Source organism: Panulirus ornatus, chromosome 7 (genome assembly GCF_036320965.1).
Source record: "Panulirus ornatus isolate Po-2019 chromosome 7, ASM3632096v1, whole genome shotgun sequence".
NCBI lineage: Eukaryota > Metazoa > Arthropoda > Malacostraca > Decapoda > Palinuridae > Panulirus > Panulirus ornatus.
The window spans coordinates 183559-207290 of record NC_092230.1 but is presented as its reverse complement, the minus strand read 5'-3'; the positions used below and the strand labels follow the sequence as shown (position 1 = coordinate 207290).

General features: G+C 42.1%; 1 protein-coding gene across 1 annotated transcript in view; it reads right to left on the bottom strand.

Annotated features, from left to right (window-relative positions):
* Nucleotides 1-23732, bottom strand: part of LOC139749354 (uncharacterized) — a 175935-nt gene that overhangs the window by 67545 nt on the left and 84658 nt on the right. The window contains exons 8-9 of the mRNA XM_071663072.1: nucleotides 2059-2182; nucleotides 900-1070 (exon numbers count right to left, since the gene is read on the bottom strand). Of these exons, the coding sequence (XP_071519173.1) occupies nucleotides 900-1070; nucleotides 2059-2182 (295 nt within the window). The remainder of the gene's footprint in view (nucleotides 1-899; nucleotides 1071-2058; nucleotides 2183-23732) is intronic.

The following is a 23732-nucleotide window of genomic DNA, read 5'->3' as shown; positions in this document are numbered from 1 at the left end:
CCACACAACTTTATGTATAGTCCACGCCTTGCAACCATATAACATTGTTGGAACCACTGTTCCTTCAAACATCCCATTTTTGCTTTCCGAGATATCCATGGTTCCATCCGCTGCCAAATCCACTCCCTGATATCTACAACACTTCACTTCCTCCAGTTATTCTCCATTCAAACTTACCTCCCAATTGACTTGTCCCTCAACCCTACTGTACCTAATTACCTTGCTCTTATTAACATTTACTCTCAGCTTTCTTCTTTCTCACTCTTTACCAAACTCAGTCACCAGCTTCTGCAGTTTCTCACACAAATCAGCCACCAGCGCTGTATCATCAGCGAACAACTACTGACTCACTTCCCAAGCTCTCTCATCCACAACAGACTGCATACTTGCCCCTCTTTCCAAAACTCTTGCATTTACCTCCCTAGCAACCCCATCCATAAACAAATTAGACAGCCATGGAGACATCACACACCCCTGCCACAAACCTACATTCACTGAGAACCAATCAGTTTCCTCTCTTCCTACACATACACATGCCTTACATCCTCGATAAAAACTTTTCACTGCTTCTAACAACTTGCCTCCCACACCATATATTCTTAATACCTTCTACAGAGCATCTCTATCAACTCTATCATACGCCTTCTCCAGAATCCATAAATGCTACATACAATCCATAAATAGGTAAAGTACTAGAGGTCAGACAAATATGGGAAGCAGTAATAAATAAGACCAATCCTTATAAGCTCATGTGCAGAGCTAAAAATATTTGGCTGTAATGAAACACTAAACACAAAAAAAATTATCAAAGGGAGAGTAATACTTTTATTTTTCACATGGAATGCATTCAGGTGACAAAAGGCAACTGTTCCACTAATTGATAAGAAATGGCTACTTACCTATATCGAGTGCCTTTAAAAATGGTAAAGCTTGGGCAATTCTTTGGCGATGTGCAGCAACAGACTCCATTAGTGATGGCAAAAGTGTGCTCAAATGGATACTTATCTTGCTAAGAGTTTCATTTAAACTTTTAACACGACCAGCTTGAATATTTAGTTCTTCCATGGAATCTAAGAAAAAAGCATACAAATATTTAGGCAGATCAAATTATTACTCATAAAACATCTATCAACTAACAAGAGCATGAATTTTCATGTGTGTATAGTGTATGACTGTTTACTGTTTAACTTCACTGTCCCACAACCATGAATGACCAACAATGTCAACTGAAGGAGAACTCCAACCAAAGTGGGTATCACACATGACACACACCGTACATGAGTGTAAGGCTCACTACCTGTAACACACAAAAAGTAATCATACATAATATATACTCTTGATGCCAAGAACATTAAAATAAAGGCCATAAAAAATAAACTATCCTCAGAACATTTACCAGCACCAGTTTTGAAAATGGTAAAGAATCCCTTAGAAACCTCCATAAATAGTTCATCCACTCTATGCAAAATTATACCTTGCCTCCCTGCTCACCCTCCTTGTCAAAAGCAAACATAAAACTGCAAAGCACACAAAACATGGCCCTCAGATCAGTCACTAGCTGTTCTATGAAAAAAATAATATCTGCAAAACAGTCTCATGTCCCTGCCTGGCACAATTCTTTGGAACAGCATAAGAAGGCCATTCTAACCAAATCACTCCATTATCAGTGATCAAAACCAAAGAAGAAACAAACTACTCATTCCTAATTCACACTTCAATAGCAAAACTCATAAATCCCACTCCCCAACAAATGAAGCAGAGAGTGGGTGAGGAATGAGAGGTATATAGGGAAGCAATACTGATATGTGTCTATGTTCATGACATTAATAAATCAAACAAATACACAACATAATGACTCAACAAGTACTAAATAAACGCTACTCAACCCAGTCTTGAACTCCACTCCACCACAACACCCATGTAAAATAACACAACCCCAGGTATGTATGAGTTACACTTTCTCAACTACCTTCTGGACACACCCATCTCTGCATCATACCAAATATCAATTCAACACAAGAACCATCATGCCTAAGATGCACACAGATAATCACTAACCTGGCATGGTGTTGAGGGGAATAGTGCGAACATTGTCCAGTAAGCAATGGAGAGCCAAGTTAGAGTACTGAATCAGACTAAGTAGGTCCAACTTATCATCATGATACAGACCATGTAATCCCACCTGGAAATGAAAGAAAATAAACACTAATATTAACTAAAATATACGTGTTCTATGTACAGAATATCATTTATAATAATCCATTCATTCGGAGAAAAGTCCAACATGTTCACAAAACATGGGATATAAATAGGGCTGTACAGAGAAGGGTGGATGCATTGGAAATGAAATGTTTGAGGACAATATGTGGTGTGAGGTGGTTTGATTAAGTATTGAAAGGGTAAGAAAGAAGTGTGGTAATAAAAAGAATATGGCTGAAGGAGCAGAAGGGGGTGTGTTGAAATGGTTTGGACATATGGAGAGATTACATTAGGAAAGGTTGACAAAGAAGATATATGTGTCAGAGGTGGAGGGAACAAGAAGAAACGGGGAACCAAATTGAAGGTGGAAGGATGGAGTGAAAAAGATTTTGAGCGATAGGGGCCTGAACATGCAGGAAGGTGAAAGGCATGCATGGAACAGAGTAAATTGGAACAATGTGGTATACTGGGGCTGACATGCTGTCAAAGGAAAGGTCTGTGGGATGAAGAAGTAAAGTTGCTAGTGAAAGACAAAAGAGGCATTTGGACAGTACTTACAAGGAAGGAGTACAAATGTCTGGGAGATGTGTAAGAGAAAGCAGCATGACATCAAGAAGGTGCAAGGGTTGAAAAAGAGGGTATCAATAAACTTTAGGGAGAATAAAAAGATGTTTTGAAAGGAGGTAAAGAACAGGTGAAGGACAAAAGTACAAATGGGAACATAGGTGAAGGGGGCAAGGGAGGGATGTAATAACAGGTAGTCATGGAGTGAGGAGATGGAGTGAGTACTTTGAAGGATTGTTGGATGTGTTTGAGGATAGAGTGACAGATGTAGGGTGTTTTGGTCGGGGTGGTGTGTGAAGTGACAGTCAGGGAGAGTGGTCTGGTGAAGAGAGAAGTTGTGAAAGCTATGTGGAAGATGATATCAAGCAAGGCAGTGGGAGTGGATGGTATGGCAGTTAAGTCTATTAGAAAAGGGGTGACCGTACTGATGACTGTTTGGTAAGGATATTCAATGTATGTATGGATCATGGTGAAGTGCCTGAGGTTTGGCAGAACACATGTATAGTGCCATTGTACAGAGGCAAAGGGGATAAATACAAGTGTCCAAACTAAAGAGGCAAAAGTTTGTTGAGTATACCTGGAAAATTGTATGAGAAGGTATAGATTGAGAGGGTGAAGGCATGTACAGAGCAACAGATTGGGGAGGAGCAGTGTGGTTGAATTGGTAAAGGATGTATGGATAAGGTATATGCTTTAAAGAAAAAGTGTGAGATATACTTAAAAAAACAGAAGGATTTGTATGAGGCATTTTTGGGTCTGGAGAAGGTATATGAAAAGGTTGATAGAGATTCTTTGTTGAAAGTCTTAAAAACACGTGGCATGGGAGGTAAGCTGCTAGAAGCAAAGAGAAGTTTTCATTAACGATGTAAAGTATTTGTAAAAGTAAGAAGAAAGGAGAGTGATTGGTTCCCAGTGAAGGTCGGTCCATGGCAGGGATGTGTGATGTCAATACGTTTGTTCAATTTGAGTACGGATAGGATGGTTAGGGAGGTAGATGCAAGTCTTGGAGGGAGGGGCAACTATGCAGTCTGTTGGGGATGAGAGGGCCTGGGAAGTGAGTTACTTGTTGTTTGCTGATGATACAGCACTGATGGCTGATTTGAGTGAGAAACTGCAGAGGTTGGTGACTGAGTTTGGAAAAGAGTGTGAAAGGAGAAAGTTGAAAGTAAATGTGAAGAAGAGCAAGATCATTAGGTTTAGCAGGGTTGAGGAACAAATTAGTTGGGATGTAAGTCTGAATGGAGAAAAATTGGAGGAAGAAGTGTTTTAGATATCTGGGATTGGACTTAGCAGCAAATGGAACCATGGAAGTGGAAGTGAGTCACAGGGCTGGGGAGAGGTCAAGGTTCTGGGAGCAATGAAGAATGTGCGGAAAGAGAGAATGTTATCTCAGAGAGCAAAAATGGGTATGTTTGAAGGAACTGTACTTCCAACAATACTGTATTGTTGCAAGGTATGGGATATAGATAGGGTTGTATGGAGGAAGGTGGAAATGAAATGTTTGAGGGCAATGTGTGGTGTGAGGTGGTCTGATTGAGTAAGTAATGAAAGGGAAAGAGATATGTGTGGTTGAAAAAGCAGAAGAGGGGGTCTTGAAATGGTTTTGACATATGGAGAAAATAAGTGAGGATAGGTTGACAAAGATGATATGTGTCAGAGGTGGTGTGAACAAGGAGAAGCAGGAGACCAAATTGGAGATGGAAAGATGGAGTGCAAAAGATTTCGATCGGGGACTGAACATACAGGAGGGTAAGAGGCATGGAAGGAATAAGAGTAAATTGGAATGATGTGGTATACTTTGGTCGACATGCAGTCAATGGGCTGAACCAGGGCATATGAAATATCTGTGGGGCCTGGATGTGGAAAGGGGGCTGTGGTTTCGGTGCATCACACATGACAGCTGAAGACTGAGTGTGAATGAATGTGACCTTTTTTGTCTGTTTCCCTGGCACTACCTTGCTAAAGTGGAGGGTAGCAATGCTGTATCCTGTAGGGAGGGGTGGCACCAGGAATGGAAGGGTGGCAATCAAGTATGATTATGTACAAGTGTATATATGTATATATCTGTGCATTTGTATGTATATGTATATGTGTGCGTATGAGTGTTTATGTATATATATGTACATATGAGTGGATGGGCTGTTCTTTGTCTATTTCCTGGTGCTACCTCGCAGACGCAGGGAAACGGCAATCAAGTATAATAAAAAATCATATATGGTGGCTGATGCGGGTGAGAAACAGCAGACATTGGTGACTGAGTTTGGTAAAGTGTGTGAAAGGAGAAAGTTGAGAGTAAATGCAAATAAGAGCAAGGTTATTAGGTTCAGTAGGGTTGAGGTACAAGTTAATTGTGAGGTAAGTTTGAATGGAGAAAAACTGGAGGAAGTGAAGTGTTTTAGATATCTGGGAGTGGAGTTAGCAGTGGACAGAACCATGGAAGTGGAAGTCAGTCACAGGGTGGGGGAGGAGGCGAAGGCTCTGGGAGCATTGAAGAATGTCTGGAAGGCGAGAACGTTATCTCGGAGAGCAAAAATGGGTACGTTTAAAGGAATAGTAATCCCAACAACGTGATATGGTTGCGAGGCAAGGGCTATACATACGGATGTGTGGAGGAGGTTGGATGTGTTGGAAATTAAATGTATGAAGCCAACATGTGGTGTGAAGTGATTTGATCGAGTAAGTGATTAAAGGGTGAGATGGATGTGTGGTAATAAAAAAGAGTGTGGTTGAGAGAGCAGAAGAGGGAGTATTGAAATGGTTTGGACACATGGAGAGGATGAGTGAGGAGAGATTGACAAAGAGGATACATGTGTCAGAGGTGGAGAGAACAAGGAGAAGCAGGAGACCAAATTGGAGGTGGAAGGATGGAGTGAAAAGAATTTTGAGCGATCGGGGCCTTAACATACACAAGAAGGTGAAAGAAACGAAGAATGGTCCATCCACTCATATACACAAACAGAAACACACACTGCGGATGGAACTATGGAAGCGGAAGTGAATCATAGAGTGGGGAAGGGGGCGAAAATTCTGGGAGCTTTGAAGAATGTGTCGAAGTCGAGAACATTATCTCGGAAAGCAGAAATGTGTATGTTTGAAGGAATAGTGGTTCCAACAATGTTGTATGGTTGCGAGGCGTGGGCTATGGATAGAGTTGTGCGGAGGAGGGTGGATGTGCTGGAAGTGAGATGTTTGATGACAATATGTGGTGTGAGGTGGTTTGATCGAGTAAGTAATGATAGGGTAAGAGAGATGTGCGGTAATAAAAAGAGTGTGGTTGAGAGAGCAGAAGAGGGTGTTTTGAAATGGTATGGTCACATAGAGAGAATGAGTGAGGAAAGATTGACAAAGAGGATATATGTGTCAGAAGTGGAGGAAATGAGGAGAAGTGGGAGACCAAATTTGAGGTGGAAAGATGGAGTGAAAAAGATTTTGATTGATCGGGGCCTCAACATGCAAGAAGGTGAAAGGCGTGCAAAGAATAGAGTGAATTGAAATGATGTGGTATACCGTGGTTGACGTGCTGTCAATGGATTGAACCAGGGCATGTGAAGCGTCTGGGGTAAACCATGGAAAGTTCTGTGGGGCCTGGATGTGGAAAGGGAGCTGTGGTTTCAGTGCATTATAACATGACAGCTAGAGACTGAGTGTGAACGAATGTGGCCTTTGCTGTCTTTTCCTAATGCTACCTCGCACACATGAGAGGGGAGGGGGTTGTTATTTCATGTGTGGCGAGGTGGCGATGGGAATGAATAAAGGCGGACAGTATGAATTATGTACATGTGTATATATGTATATGTCTGTGTGTGTATATATATGTATACGTTGAGATGTATAGGTGTGTATATTTGCGTATGTGGACATGTATGTATATACATGTGTCTGTGGGGGGTTGGGCCATTCTTTTGTCTGTTTCCTTGCACTACCTCGCCAACGTGGGAGACAGCACCAAAGCAAAATAATAAGTTGCTTGTGGCATGAGAAGCGTGGGAGGTGGGTTGATTGGAAAGGGTAGTGAGTGGTGGGATGAAGAAGTAAGATTATTAGTGAAAGAGAAGAGAGAGGCATTTGGACGATTTTTGCAGGAAAAATGCAAATGAGTGGGAGATGTATAAAAGAAAGAAACAGAAGGTCAAGAGAAAGATGCAAGAGGTGAAAAAGAGGGCGAATGAGAGTTGGGGTGAGAGAGCATCATTATATTTTAGGGAGAATAAAAAGATGTTTTAGAAGGAGGTAAATAAAGTGCGTAAGACAAGGGAGCAAATGGGAACTTCAGTGAAGGGGGCTAATGGGGAGGCGATAACAAGTAGTGGTGATGTGAGAAGATGGAGTGAGTATTTTGAAGATTTATTAAATGTGTTTGATGATAGAGTGGCAGATATAGGGTGTTTTGGTCGAGGTGGTGTGCAAAGTGAGAGGGTTAGGGAAAATGATTTGGTAAACAGAGAAGAGGTAGTAAAAGCTTTGCAGAATATGAAAACCGGCAAGGCAGCAGGTTTGGATGGTGTTGTAGTGGAATTTATTAAAAAAGGGGGTGACTGTATTGTTGACTGGTTGGTAAGGTTATCTAATGTATGTATGGTTCATGGTAAGGTGCCTGAGGATTGGCGGAATGCTTGCATAGTGCCATTGTACAAAGGCAAAGGGGATAAGAGTGAGTGTTCAAATTACAGAGGTATAAGTTTGTTGAGTATTCCTGGTAAATTATATGGGAGGGTATTGATTGAGAGGGTGAAGGCATGTACAGAGCATCAGATTGGGGAAGAGCAGTGTGGTTTCAGAAGTGGTAGAGGATGTGTGGATCAGGTGTTTGCTTTGAAGAATGTATGTGAGAAATACTTAGAAAAGCAAATGGATTTGTATGTAGCATTTATGGATCTGGAGAAGGCATATGATAGAGTTGATAGAGATGCTCTGTGGAAGGTATTAAGAATATATGGTGTGGGAGGCAAGTTGTTAGAAGCAGTGAAAAGTTTTTATCGAGGATGTAAGGCATGTGTACGTGTAGGAAGAGAGGAAAGTGATTGGTTCTCAGTGAATGTAGGTTTGCGGCAGGGGTGTGTGATGTCTCCATGGTTGTTTAATTTGTTTATGGATGGGGTTGTTAGGGAGGTGAATGCAACAGTTTTGGAAAGAGGGGCAAGTATATAGTCTGTTGTGGATGAGAGAGCTTGGGAAGTGAGTCAGTTGTTCGCTGATGATACAGCACTGGTGGCTGATTCATGTGAGAAACTGCAGAAGCTGGTGACTGAGTTTGGTAAAGTGTGAGAAACAAGAAAGTTAAGAGTAAATGTGAATATGAGCAAGGTTATTAAGTACAGTAGGGTTGAGAGTCAAGTCAATAGGGAGGTACGTTTGAATGGAGAAAAATTGGAGGAAGTGAAGTGTTTTAGATATCTGGGAGTGGATTTGGCAGCGGATGGAACCATGGAAGCGGAAGTGAATCATAGGGTGGGGGAGGGGGCAAAAATCCTGGGAGCCTTGAAGAATGTTTGGAAGTCGAGAACATTATCTCGGAAAGCAAAAATGGGTATGTTTGAAGGAATAGTGGTTCCAACAATGTTGTATGGTTGCGAGGCGTGGGCTATGGATGGAATTGTGCGCAGGAGGGTGGATGTACTGGAAATGACATGTTTGAGGACAGTTACTATGTGGTGTGAGGTGGTTTGATCGAGTAAGTAATGTAAGGGTAAGATAGATGTGTGGAAATAAAAAGAGTATGGTTGAGAGAGCAGAAGAGGGTGTTTTGAAATGGTTTGGTCACATGGAGAGAATGAGTGAGGAAAGATTGACCAAGAGGATATATGTGTCAGAGGTGGAGGGAACAAGGAGAAGTGGGAGACCAAATTGAAAGTGGAAGGATGGAGTGAAAAAGATTTTGAGTGATCGGGGCCTGAACATGCAGGAGGGTGAAAGGCGGGCAAGGAATAGAGTGAATTGGAACGATGTGGTATACCGGGGTCGATGTGCTGTCAATGGATTGAACCAGGGCATGTGAAGCGTCTGGGGTAAACCATGGAAAGTTCTGTGGGGCCTGGATGTGGAAAGGGAGCTGTGGTTTCGGTGCATTATTACATGACAGCTAGAGACTGAGTGTGAACGAATGGGGCCTTTGTTGTCTTTTCCTAGTGCTACCTCGCACACATGAGGGGGGAGGGGGTTGTTATTCCATGTGTGGCGAGGTGGCGATGGGAATAAAGACAGACAGTATGAATTATGTACATGTGTATATATGTATATGTCTATGACTGTATATATATGTGTATATTGAGATGTATAGGTATGTATATTTGCGTGTGTGGACGTGTATGTATATACATGTGTATGTGGGTGGGTTGGGCCATTTCTTTCATCTGTTTCCTTGCCCTACCTTGCTGACGTGGGAAATACTCCCTTCTTGTTTTTTTTTTTTTGATTTTCCAAAAGAAGGAACAGAGAAAGGGGCTGGATAAGGATGTTCCTTCAGTTGCCCAGTCCTCTGTTCTTGACGCTGCCTTGCTGGCGCGGGAAATGGTGAGTAGTAAGGTTATTTAATGTATGTATGACTCACGGTGAGGTGCCTGAGGATTGGCGGAATGCGTGCATAGTGCCATTGTACAAAGGCAAAGGGGATAAGAGTGAGTGATCAAATTACAGAGGTATAAGTTTGTTGAGTATTCCTGGTAAATTATATGGGAGGGTATTGATTGAGAGGGTGAAAGCATGTACAGAGCATCAGATTGGGGAAGAGCAGTGTGGTTTCAGAAGTGGTAGACGATGTGTGGATCAGGTGTTTGCTTTGAAGAATGTATGTGAGAAATACTTAGAAAAGCAAATGGATTTGTATGTAGCATTTATGGATCTGGAGAAGGCATATGATAGAGTTGATAGAGATGCTCTGTGGAAGGTATTAAGAATATATGGTGTGGGAGGCAAGTTGTTAGAAGCAGTGAAAAGTTTTTATCGAGGATGTAAGGCATGTGTACGTGTAGGAAGAGAGGAAAGTGATTGGTTCTCAGTGAATGTAGGTTTGCGGCAGGGGTGTGTGATGTCTCCATGGTTGTTTAATTTGTTTATGGATGGGGTTCTTAGGGAGGTGAATGCAAGAGTTTTGGAAAGAGGGGCAAGTATGAAGTCTGTTGGGGATGAGAGAGCTTGGGAAGTGAGTCAGTTGTTGTTCGCTGATGATACAGCGCTGGTGGCTGATTCATGTGAGAAACTGCAGAAGCTGGTGACTGAGTTTGGTAAAGTGTGAGAAACAAGAAAGTTAAGAGTAAATGTGAATATGAGCAAGGTTATTAAGTACAGTAGGGTTGAGAGTCAAGTCAATAGGGAGGTACGTTTGAATGGAGAAAAATTGGAGGAAGTGAAGTGTTTTAGATATCTGGGAGTGGATTTGGCAGCGGATGGAACCATGGAAGCGGAAGTGAATCATAGGGTGGGGGAGGGGGCAAAAATCCTGGGAGCCTTGAAGAATGTTTGGAAGTCGAGAACATTATCTCGGAAAGCAAAAATGGGTATGTTTGAAGGAATAGTGGTTCCAACAATGTTGTATGGTTGCGAGGCGTGGGCTATGGATGGAATTGTGCGCAGGAGGGTGGATGTACTGGAAATGACATGTTTGAGGACAGTTACTATGTGGTGTGAGGTGGTTTGATCGAGTAAGTAATGTAAGGGTAAGATAGATGTGTGGAAATAAAAAGAGTATGGTTGAGAGAGCAGAGGAAGGTGTTTTGAAATGGTTTGGTCACATGGAGAGAATGAGTGAGGAAAGATTGACCAAGAGGATATATGTGCCGGAGGTGGAGGGAACGAGGAGAAGAGGGAGACCAAATTGGAGGTGGAAAGATGGAGTGAAAAAGATTTTGTGTGATCGGGGCCTGAACATGCAGGAGGGTGAAAGGAGGGCAAGGAATAGAGTGAATTGGAGCGATGTGGTATACCGGGGTTGACGTGCTATCAGTGGATTGAATCGGGGCATGTGAAGCGTCTGGGGTAAACCATGGAAAGCTGTGTAGGTATGTATATTTTGCGTGTGTGGACGTATGTATATACATGTGTATGGGGGTGGGTTGGGCCATTTCTTTCGTCTGTTTCCTTGCGCTACCTCGCAAACGCGGGAGACAGCGACAAAGCAAAAAAAAAAAAAAAAAAAAAAAAAAAAAAATATATATATATATATATATATATATGAGTATTCCTGGTAAATTATATGGGAGGGTATTGATTGAGAGGGTGAAGGCATGTACAGAGCATCAGATTGGGGAAGAGCAGTGTGGTTTCGGAAGTGGTAGAGGATGTGTGGATCAGATATTTGCTTTGAAGAATGTATGTGAGAAATACTTAGAAAAGCAAATGGATTTGTATGTAGCATTTATGGATCTGGAGAAGGCATATGATAGAGTTGATAGAGATGCTCTGTGGAAGGTATTAAGAATATATGGTGTGGGAGGCACGTTGTTAGAAGCAGTGAAAAGTTGTTATCGAGGATGTAAGGCATGTGTACGTGCAGGAAGAGAGGAAAGGGATTGGTTCTCAGTGAATGTAGGTTTGCGGCAGGGGTGTGTGATGTCTCCATGGTTGTTTAATTTGTTTATGGATGGGGTTGTTAGGGAGGTGAATGCAAGAGTTTTGGAAAGAGGGGCAAAAATGAAGTCTGTTGGGGATGACAGAGCTTGGGAAGTGAGTCAGTTGTTGTTCGCTGATGATACAGCACTGGTGGCTGATTCATGTGAGAAACTGCAGAAGTTGGTGACTGAGTTTGGTAAAGTGTGTGAAAGAAGAAAGTTAAGAGTAAATGTGAATAAGAGCAAGGTAATTAGGTAAAGTAGGGTTGAGGGTCAAGTCAATTGGGAGGTAAGTTTGAATGGAGGAAAACTGGAGGAAGTAAAGTGATTCAGATATCTGAGAGTGGATCTGGCAGCGGACGGAACAATGGAATCGGAAGTGGATCATAGGGTGGGGGAGGGGGCGAAAATCCTGGGAGCCTTGAAGAATGTGTGGAAGTCGAGAACATTATCTCGGAAAGCAAAAATGGGTATGTTTGAAGGAATAGTGGTTCCAACAATGTTGTATGGTTGCGAGGCGTGGGCTATGGATGGAGTTGTGCGCAGGAGGGTGGATGTACTGGAAATGACATGTTTGAGGACAGTTACTATGTGGTGTGAGGTGGTTTGATCGAGTAAGTAATGTAAGGGTAAGATAGATGTGTGGAAATAAAAAGAGTATGGTTGAGAGAGCAGAGGAAGGTGTTTTGAAATGGTTTGGTCACATGGAGAGAATGAGTGAGGAAAGATTGACCAAGAGGATATATGTGTCAGAGGTGGAGGGAACGAGGAGAAGTGGGAGACCAAATTGAAAGTGGAAGGATGGAGTGAAAAAGATTTTGAGTGATCGGGGCCTGAACATGCAGGAGGGTGAAAGGCGGGCAAGGAACAGAGTGAATTGGAACGATGTGGTATACCGGGGTCGATGTGCTGTCAATGGATTGAACCAGGGCATGTGAAGCGTCTGGGGTAAACCATGGAAAGTTCTGTGGGGCCTGGATGTGGAAAGGGAGCTGTGGTTTCGGTGCATTATTACATGACAGCTAGAGACTGAGTGTGAACGACTGGGGCCTTTGTTGTCTTTTCCTAGTGCTACCTCACACACATGAGGGGGGAGGGGGTTGTTATTCCATGTGTGGCGAGGTGGCGATGGGAATAAAGACAGACAGTATGAGTTATGTTCATGTGTATATATATATATGTCTATGACTGTATATATATGTGTATATTGAGATGTATAGGTATGTATATTTGCGTGTGTGGACGTGTATGTATATACATGTGTATGTGGGTGGGTTGGGCCATTTCTTTCATCTGTTTCCTTGCGCTACCTCGCTGACGCAGGAAATACTCCCTTCTTTTTTTTTTTTTAATTTTCCAAAAGAAGGAACAGAGAAAGGGGCTGGATGAGGATGTTCCTTCAGTTGCCCAGTCCTCTGTTCTTGACGCTGCCTTGCTGGCGTGGGAAATGGTGAGACGCGGGAGACAGCAAAAAAATATATATATATATATATATATATATATATATATATAAAAAATATATATATATATATATATATATATATATATATATATATATATATTTTGTATGTGGCATTTATGGATCTGGAGAAGGCATATGATAGAGTTGATAGAGATGCTCTGTGGAAGGTATTAAGAATATATGGTGTGGGAGGCAAGTTGTTAGAAGCAGTGAAAAGTTTTTATCGAGGATGTAAGGCATGTGTACGTGTAGGAAGAGAGGAAAGTGATTGGTTCTCAGTGAATGTAGGTTTGCGGCAGGGGTGTGTGATGTCTCCATGGTTGTTTAATTTGTTTATGGATGGGGTTGTAAAGGAGGTAAATGCAAGAGTCCTGGAAAGAGGGGCAAGTATGAAGTCTGTTGGGGATGAGAGAGCTTGGGAAGTGAGTCAATTGTTGTTCGCTGATGATACAGCGCTGGTGGCTGATTCATGTGAGAAACTGCAGAAGCTGGTGACTGAGTTTGGTAAAGTGTGTGGAAGAAGAAAGTTGAGAGTAAATGTGAATAAGAGCAAGGTTATTAGGTACAGTAGGGGTGAGGGTCAAGTCAATTGGGAGGTGAGTTTGAATGGAGAAAAACTGGAGGAAGTGAAGTGTTTTAGATATCTGGGAGTGGATCTGTCAGCGGATGGAACCATGGAAGCGGAAGTGGATCATAGGGTGGGGGAGGGGGCGAAAATTTTGGGAGCCTTGAAAAATGTGTGGAAGTCGAGAACATTATCTCGGAAAGCAAAAATGGGTATGTTTGAGGGAATAGTGGTTCCAACAATGCTGTATGGTTGCGAGGCGTGGGCTATGGATAGAGATGTGCGCAGGAGGATGGATGTGCTGGAAATGAGATGTTTGAGGACAATGTGTGGTGTGAGGTGGTTTGATCGAGTAAGTAACGTAAGGGTAAGAGAGATGTGTGGAAATAAAAAGAGCGTGGTTGAGAGAGCAGAAGAGGGTGTTTTGAAATGGTTTGGGCACATGGAGAGAATGAGTGAGGAGAGATTGACCAAGAGGATATATGTGTCGGAGGTGGAGGGAACGAGGAGAAGAGGGAGACCAAATTGGAGGTGGAAAGATGGAGTGAAAAAGATTTTGTGTGATCGGGGCCTGAACATGCAGGAGGGTGAAAGGAGGGCAAGAAATAGAGTGAATTGGAGTCATGTGGTATACAGGGGTTGACGTGCTGTCAGTGGATTGAAGCAAGGCATGTGAAGCGTCTGGGGTAAACCATGGAAAGCTGTGGGGCCTGGATGTGGAAAGGGAGCTGTGGTTCGGGCATTATTCATGACAGCTAGAGACTGAGTGTGAACGGATGGGCCTTTGTTGTCTTTTCCTAGGCTACCTCGCACAATGAGGGGGAGGGGGTTTTACAGTAAGTGCGAGGGTAGAGGAGTGTGGAATAAAAAGAGTGGTGAGAGAGCAAGGGTTATTTGAAATGGTTTGGCACATGAAGAATGATGGGAGATTGACCAGAGGATATATGTGCGAGGTGGAGACGGAGAATGGAGACAAATTGAGGTGGAAAGATGGGTGAAATATTTGTGATCGGGCCTGACTGCAAGGTGAGGGCAGGAATATGATTGCTTGTTCGTTATTTTGATTAATACAAAGTGGTAACATGGAAAGGTGAGGATGTTTGCGGCCATTTTTCTTGTTCCTGCGTACTGCAAAGGTGAAGCGGACAGAAAAAAATACATAAATATATAAAATATAATAATATATATATAATATAAATATATTATATTATATATATATATAATATATATATATATATATATATATATTATATATATATATATATTATATCCCTGATGGGAAAGAATACTTACTATTTGGTGTCTAGAAGGATATAAGGTAGTGGGTGAATCTCCTTCGTTTTTTTTTTTATTTTCAAAATAGCAGAGTAGGGGAGGTGAGGATATTCCTCAGCCGTCTCTTTCTTAACGCTACCTCGCTATCGCGGAAAGGCATGTATGAAAAAAAATATATTATATATATATATATATATATATATATATATATATTATTATGATATATATATATATATATATTATTTATATTTTTATTTTTTATTATACTTGTCGCTGTCTCCGCGTTTGCGAGGTAGCGCAAGGAAACAGACGAAAGAAATGGCCCAACCCCCCCCCCCATACACATGTATATACATACGTCCACACACGCAAATATACATACCTACACAGCTTTCCATGGTTTACCCCAGACGCTTCACATGCCTGATTCAATCCACTGACAGCACGTCAACCCGGTATACCACATCGCTCCAATTCACTCTATTCCTTGCCCTCCTTTCACCCTCCTGCATGTTCAGGCCCCGATCACACAAAATCTTTTTCACTCCATCTTTCCACCTCCAATTTGGTCTCCCTCTTCTCCTTGTTCCCTCCACCTCCGACACATATATCCTCTTGGTCAATCTTTCCTCACTCATCCTCTCCATGTGCCCAAACCACTTCAAAACACCCTCTTCTGCTCTCTCAACCACGCTCTTTTTATTTCCACACATCTCTCTTACCCTTACGTTACTCACTCGATCAAACCACCTCACACCACACATTGTCCTCAAACATCTCATTTCCAGCACATCCATCCTCCTGCGCACAACTCTATCCATAGCCCACGCCTCGCAACCATACAACATTGTTGGAACCACTATTCCTTCAAACATACCCATTTTTGCTTTCCGAGATAATGTTCTCGACTTCCACACATTCTTCAAGGCCCCCAGGATTTTCGCCCCCTCCCCCACCCTATGATCCACTTCCGCTTCCATGGTTCCATCCGCTGCCAGATCCACTCCCAGATATCTAAAACACTTCACTTCCTCCAGTTTTTCTCCATTCAAACTCACCTCCCAATTGACTTGACCCTCAACCCTACTGTACCTAATAACCTTGCTCTTATTCACATTTACTCTTAACTTTCTTCTTCCACACACTTTTCCAAACTCAGTCACCAGCTTCTGCAGTTTCTCACATGAATCAGCCACCAGCGCTGTATCATCAGCGAACAACAACTGACTCACTTCCCAAGCTCTCTCATCCCCAACAGACTTCATACTTGCCCCTCTTTCCAAAACTCTTGCATTTACCTCCCTAACAACCCCATCCATAAACAAATTAAACAACCATGGAGACATCACACACCCCTGCCGCAAACCTACATTCACTGAGAACCAATCACTTTCCTCTCTTCCTACACGTACACATGCCTTACATCCTCGATAAAAACTTTTCACTGCTTCTAACAACTTTCCTCCCACACCATATATTCTTAATACCTTCCACAGAGCATCTCTATCAACTCTATCATATGCCTTCTCCAGATCCATAAATGCTACATACAAATCCATTTGCTTTTCTAAGTATTTCTCACATACATTCTTCAAAGCAAACACCTGATCCACACATCCTCTACCACTTCTGAAACCACACTGCTCTTCCCCAATCTGATGCTCTGTACATGCCTTCACCCTCTCAATCAATACCCTCCCATATAATTTACCAGGAATACTCAACAAACTTATACCTCTGTAATTTGAGCACTCACTCTTATCCCCTTTGCCTTTGTACAATGGCACTATGCACGCATTCCGCCAATCCTCAGGCACCTCACCATGAGTCATACATACATTAAATAACCTTACCAACCAGTCAACAATACAGTCACCCCCTTTTTTAATAAATTCCACTGCAATACCATCCAAACCTGCTGCCTTGCCGGCTTTCATCTTCCGCAAAGCTTTCACTACCTCTTCTCTGTTTACCAAATCATTTTCCCTAACCCTCTCACTTTGCACACCACCTCGACCAAAACACCCTATATCTGCCACTCTATCATCAAACACATTCAACAAACCTTCAAAATACTCACTCCATCTCCTTCTCACATCACCACTACTTGTTATCACCTCCCCACTTGCGCCCTTCACCGAAGTTCCCATTTGCTCCCTTGTCTTACGCACTTTATTTACCTCCTTCCAGAACATCTTTTTATTCTCCCTAAAATTTAATGATACTCTCTCACCCCAACTCTCATTTGCCCTTTTTTTCACCTCTTGCACCTTTCTCTTGACCTCCTGTCTCTTTCTTTTATACATCTCCCACTCAATTGCATTTTTTCCCTGCAAAAATCGTCCAAATGCCTCTCTCTTCTCTTTCACTAATACTCTTACTTCTTCATCCCACCACTCACTACCCTTTCTAATCAACCCACCTCCCACTCTTCTCATGCCACAAGCATCTTTTGCGCAATCCATCACTGATTCCCTAAATACATCCCATTCCTCCCCCACTCCCCTTACTTCCATTGTTCTCACCTTTTTCCATTCTGTACTCAGTCTCTCCTGGTACTTCCTCACACAGGTCTCCTTCTCAAGCTCACTTACTCTCACCACCCTCTTCACCCCAACATTCACTCTTCTTTTCTGAAAACCCATACAAATCTTCACCTTAGCCTCCACAAGATAATGATCAGACATCCCTCCAGTTGCACCTCTCAGCACATTAACATCCAAAAGTCTCTCTTTCGCACGCCTGTCAATTAACACGTAATCCAATAACGCTCTCTGGCCATCTCTCCTACTTACATAAGTATACTTATGTATATCTCGCTTTTTAAACCAGGTATTCCCAATCATCAGTCCTTTTTCAGCACATAAATCTACAAGCTCTTCACCATTTCCATTTACAACACTGAACACCCCATGTATACCAATTATTCCCTCAACTGCCACATTACTCACCTTTGCATTCAAATCACCCATCACTATGACCCGGTCTCGTGCATCAAAACCACTAACACACTCATTCAGCTGCTCCCAAAACACTTGCCTCTCTTGATCTTTCTTCTCATGCCCAGGTGCATATGCACCAATAATCACCCACCTCTCTCCATCAACTTTCAGTTTTACCCATATTAATCGAGAATTTACTTTCTTACACTCTATCACATACTCCCACAACTCCTGTTTCAGGAGTATTGCTACTCCTTCCCTTGCTCTTGTCCTCTCACTAACCCTGACTTTACTCCCCAGACATTCCCAAACCACTCTTCCCTTTGCCCTTGAGCTTCGTTTCACTCAGAGCCAAAACATCCAGGTTCCTTTCCTCAAACATACTACCTATCTCTCCTTTTTTCACATCTTGGTTACATCCACACACATTTAGGCACCCCACTCTGAGCCTTCGAGGAGGATGAGCACTCCCCGCGTGACTCCTTCTTCTGTTTCCCATTTTAGAAAGTTAATACAAGGAGGGGAGGATTTCTGGCCCCCCGCTCCCGTCCCCTCTAGTCGCTTTCTACGACACGCGAGGAATACGTGGGAAGTATTCTTTCACCCCTATCCCCAGGGATAATATACATATATATATACATATACACATACACACACATACACATACATACGCACATATACACACACACACACATACATATATATACATATGAGAAATGTAAGAAACAATTTAGAAAACTGAAACTTCTAGCTTGAAATGAATGAAAAAAAAGAATGTCACATAATGGTTCAACCTCTGGCTATGGAAAAAAGGAAATGTATAATTTATTTACACAAACGTCAATGCAGGTCTCATCAATTTAACCACTGTATCAATAAGCTTCAATGTCTAAGCTACATTTTTCTCCAATTTCACTATTTTCCTTCACATTTTCAATTGTGTCTGAAGTTCTACTTCAAGAGTGATTGTTTTTCCAGTAAGGGTCTTCACATCTTGGTTACATCACACCATTACACATTAGCTTCACCCACTCCCTCTTAGCCTTCGGAGTCGATATGCTTTATATGTTATGAGTCATAGAGTCCGACTGTATATAAATAATTATATATTTATATTTTTTTTTTTTTTTTTTTCTCGTCGCTGTCTCCGCGTTTGCGAGGTAGCGCAAGAAACAGACGAAAGAATGGCCCAACCCCCCTACCATACCCATTACCTCGAGACAGCTCACTGTGTCTTGGCTCACTCTCTTTATTATCGCCTTTCCCGCGTAGCATTTCTTAATGTCTTCTGTACGAATATCCTGATTTCTATGCACTTAATTTTAACATTTTTTCCTTTTTTTACTCGTCAACCCCCATTGCCAACATCAGATCATCCCCAACCTCATACCCCAACATAAATTACATACTTCACTACTGTTTCGTATGTTTGTCCACACATTCACCCTTCCCCCCAAATCATCGTCCTCACTGCAGTCCCGACAAATTACTCCTTTTCATCAATCTCCTTTGCTCACTCGCTATACTGTCATTCTTCTCTTTTTCCAACTTCACCCCTCGCTCTCACATAACCACACCTATTAACACACAATTATCATTTCCCAACCCAAAATGCAACCCCCACTGTAGGATTAATCACTTAGATGACGTAACCAATAAATTTGCCTCTATTCCAGAGATCTCAGCGACTCTTCACACTCATTTGATCTCCATTGCCATTCCTCTCCTTCAAGCACATATCTGTTACAACATGCAATCTTATTACATCCATTACCATCTTAAATACTCATTGTTTTGGTCTTTCTTACCAAGTACTCTTGAATACTACACCTATGTCCTTCTAACCAACAACCTTGGATAGTTCCCCCTCATATATTATCATTATTCATAAATACAATATATCTTATATAAATATATCATATATATATTTATATATATATATATAATATATATATATATATTATATTTTTTTTTTTTCTTTGTCGCTGTCTCCCGCGTTTGCGAGGTAGCGCAAGGAAACAGACGAAAGAAATGGCCCAACCCACCCCCATACACATGTATATACATACGTCCACACACGCAAATATACATACCTACACAGCTTTCCATGGTTTACCCCAGACGCTTCACATGCCTTGATTCAATCCACTGACAGCACGTCAACCCCGGTACACCACATCAATCCAATTCACTCTATTCCTTGCCCTCCTTTCACCTTCCTGCATGTTCAGGCGCCGATCACACAAAATCTTTTTCACTCCATCTTTCCACCTCCAATTTGGTCTCCCACTTCTCCTCGTTCCCTCCACCTCCGACACATATATCCTCTTGGTCAATCTTTCCTCACTCATTCTCTCTATGTGCCCAAACCATTTCAAAACACCCTCTTCTGCTCTCTCAACCACGCTCTTTTTATTTCCACACATCTCTCTTACCCTTACGTTACTTACTCGATCAAACCACCTCACACCACACATTGTCCTCGAACATCTCATTTCCAGCACATCCACTCTCCTGCGCACAACTCTATCCATAGCCCACGCCTCGCAACCATACAACATTGTTGGAACCACTATTCCTTCAAACATACCCATTTTTGCTTTCCGAGGTAATGTTCTCGACTTCCACACATTCTTTAAGGCTCCAAGGATTTTCGCCCCCTCCCCCACACTATGATTCACTTCCGCTTCCATGGTTCCATCCGCTGCCAGATCCACTCCCAGATATCTAAAACACTTTACTTCCTCCAGTTTTTCTCCATTCAAACTTACCTCCCAATTGACTTGACCCTCAACCCTACTGAACCTAATAACCTTGCTCTTATTCACATTTACTCTTAACTTTCTTCTTTCACAAACTTTACCAAACTCAGTCACCAGCTTCTGCAGTTTCTCACATGAATCAGCCACCAGCGCTGTATCATCAGCGAACAACAACTGACTCACTTCCCAAGCTCTCTCATTCAAAACAGACTTCATACTTGCACCTCTTTCCAAAACTCTTGTATTCACCTCCTTAACAACCCCATCCATAAACAAATTAAACAACCATGGAGACATCACACACCCCTGCTGCAAACCTACATTCACTGAGAACCAATCACTTTCCTCTCTTCCTACACGTACACATGCCTTACATCCTCGATAAAAACTTTTCACTGCTTCTAACAACTTGCCTCACACACCATATATTCTTGATACCTTCCACAGAGCATCTCTATCAACTCTATCATATGCCTTCTCCAGATCCATAAATGCTACATACAAATCCATTTGCTTTTCTAAGAATTTCTCACATACATTCTTCAAAGCAAACACCTGATCCACACATCCTCTTCCACTTCTGAAACCACACTGCTCTTCCCCAATCTGATGCTCTGTACATGCCTTCACCCTCTCAATCAATACCCTCCCAAATAATTTACCAGGAATACTCAACAAACTTATACCTCTGTAATTTGAGCACTCACTCTTATCCCCTTTGCCTTTGTACAATGGCACTATGCACGCATTCCGCCAATCCTCAGGCACCTCACCATGAGTCATACATACATTAAATAACCTTACCAACCAGTCAACAATACAGTCACCCCCTTTTTTAATAAATTCCACTGCAATACCATCCAAATTCGCTGCCTTGCCGGCTTTCATCTTCCGCAAAGCTTTTACTACCTCTTCTCTGTTTACCAAATCATTTTCCCTAACCCTCTCACTTTGCACACCACTTCGACCAAAACACCCAATATCTGCCACTCTATCATCAAACACATTCAACAAACCTCTAAAATACTCACTCCATCTCCTTCTCACATCACCACTACTTGTTATCACCTCCCCATTTGCACCCTTCACTGAAGTTCCCATTTGCTCCCTTGTCTTACGCACTTTATTTACCTCCTTCCAGAACATCTTTTTATTCTCCCTAAAATTTAATGATACTCTCTCACCCCAACTCTCATTTGCCCTCTTTTTCACCTCTTGCACCTTTCTCTTGACCTCCTGCCTCTTTCTTTTATACATCTCCCACTCAATTGCATTTTTTCCCTGCAAAAATCGTCCAAATGCCTCTCTCTTCTCTTTCACTAATAATCTTACTTCTTCATCCCACCACTCACTACCCTTTCTAATCAACCCACCTCCCACTCTTCTCATGCCACAAGCATCTTTTGCGCAATCCATCACTGATTCCCTAAATACATCCCATTCCTCCTCCACTCCCCTTACTTCCATTGCTCTCACCTTTTTCCGTTCTGTACTCAGTCTCTCCTGGTACTTCCTCACACAAGTCTCCTTCCCAAGCTCACTTACTCTCACCACCCTCTTCACCCCAACATTCACTCTTCTTTTCTGAAAACCCATACAAATCTTCACCTTAGCCTCCACAAGATAATGATCAGATATCCCTCCAGTTGCACCTCTCAGCACATTAACATCCAAAAGTCTCTCTTTCACGCGCCTGTCAATTAACACGTAATCTAATAATGCTCTCTGGCCATCTCTCCTACTTACATACGTATACTTATGTATATCTCACTTTTTAAACCAGGTATTCCCAATCACCAGTCCTTTTTCAGCACATAAATCTACAAGCTCTTCACCATTTCCATTTACAACACTGAACACCCCATGTATACCAATTATTCCCTCAACTGCCACATTACTCACCTTTGCATTCAAATCACCCATCACTATACCCCAGTCTCGTGCATCAAAACCACTAACACACTCATTCAGCTGCTCCCAAAACACTTGCCTCTCATGATCTTTCTTCTCATGCCCAGGTGCATATGCACCAATAATCACCCATCTCTCTCCATCAACTTTCAGTTTTACCCATATTAATCGAGAATTTACTTTCTTACATTCTATCACATACTCCCACAACTCCTGTTTCAGGAGTACTGCTATTCCTTCCCTTGCTCTTGTCCTCTCACTAACCCCTGACTTTACTCCCAAGACATTCCCAAACCACTCTTCCTCTTTACCCTTAAGCTTCATTTCAATCAGAGCCAAAACATCCAGGTTCCTTTCCTCAAACATACTACCTATCTCTCCTTTTTTCACATCTTGGTTACATCCACACACATTTAGACACCCCAGTCTGAGCCTTCGAGGAGGATGAGCACTCCCCGCGTGACTCCTTCTTCTGTTTCCCATTTTAGAAAGTCAAAAATACAAGGAGGGGAGGATTTCTGCCCCCCCGCTCCCGTCCCCTCTAGTCGCCTTCGTTTCACTCAGAGCCAAAACATCCAGGTTCCTCTCTTCAAACATACTACTTATCTCTCCTTTTTTCTCGTCTTGGTTACATCCACACACATTTAGACACCCTAATCTGAGCCTTCGAGGAGGATGAGCACTCCCTGCATGACTCCTTCTTCTGTTTCCCCTTTTAGAAAGTTAAAATACAAGGAGGGGAGGGTTTCTAGCCCCCCGCTCCCATCCCCTTTAGTCGCCTTCTATGACTCGTGAGGAATGCGTGGGAAGTATTCTTTCTCCCCTATCACCAGGGGTAATATATCTCCCTTACAATCAAAAGGTGCAGTAAGCACAAAAAAAAAAAAGAAAATACTCTGTACATTCAAGTTCTCTTGCTTGTGGACACCCAGAACAGTGGAGGAATTTAAGATCCTGGATAAGTATTAACAAAGTGTATCTGACCATTCAAGATGCAGTGGCTACATGGACCAGCAGACCACACCTTCTAACAGCCTGGTCAACCCAACATGCCAGCTAAGCAACTTGGATTCAGCCCAAGCTGTGAGGGTAGAAGCATTCAAACAGGAATGGTAGATGATACTACATTCATATGATCTGATTGCTCCCACTTGTTCCTCTTTTAGGCATGCACCTACAAAAGGAATGTAGTTGCCACTGGAGAATAAAATAGACATTTAATAAGTAGAAGTCCCCTTTACATGTACACCACACAATTATGTCTATACACAACAAGAACTCAATGATTTCCCACCTACTTGACACATAATTTGCACATGTTAATGCACATGACATCCAATTATGCAATTATCTCTTAAAACAATTTCAACAAACTTCTCAGAATGCCCCAGAGAATGACATAATCAGTAATATGTAATCGTTTACACTACTAAATATCATATCTGTCGTGTTCCCATGTGTTAATAATAAGTTCACCATATTAGGATTTTTCCTGCTTCCTATGGAATT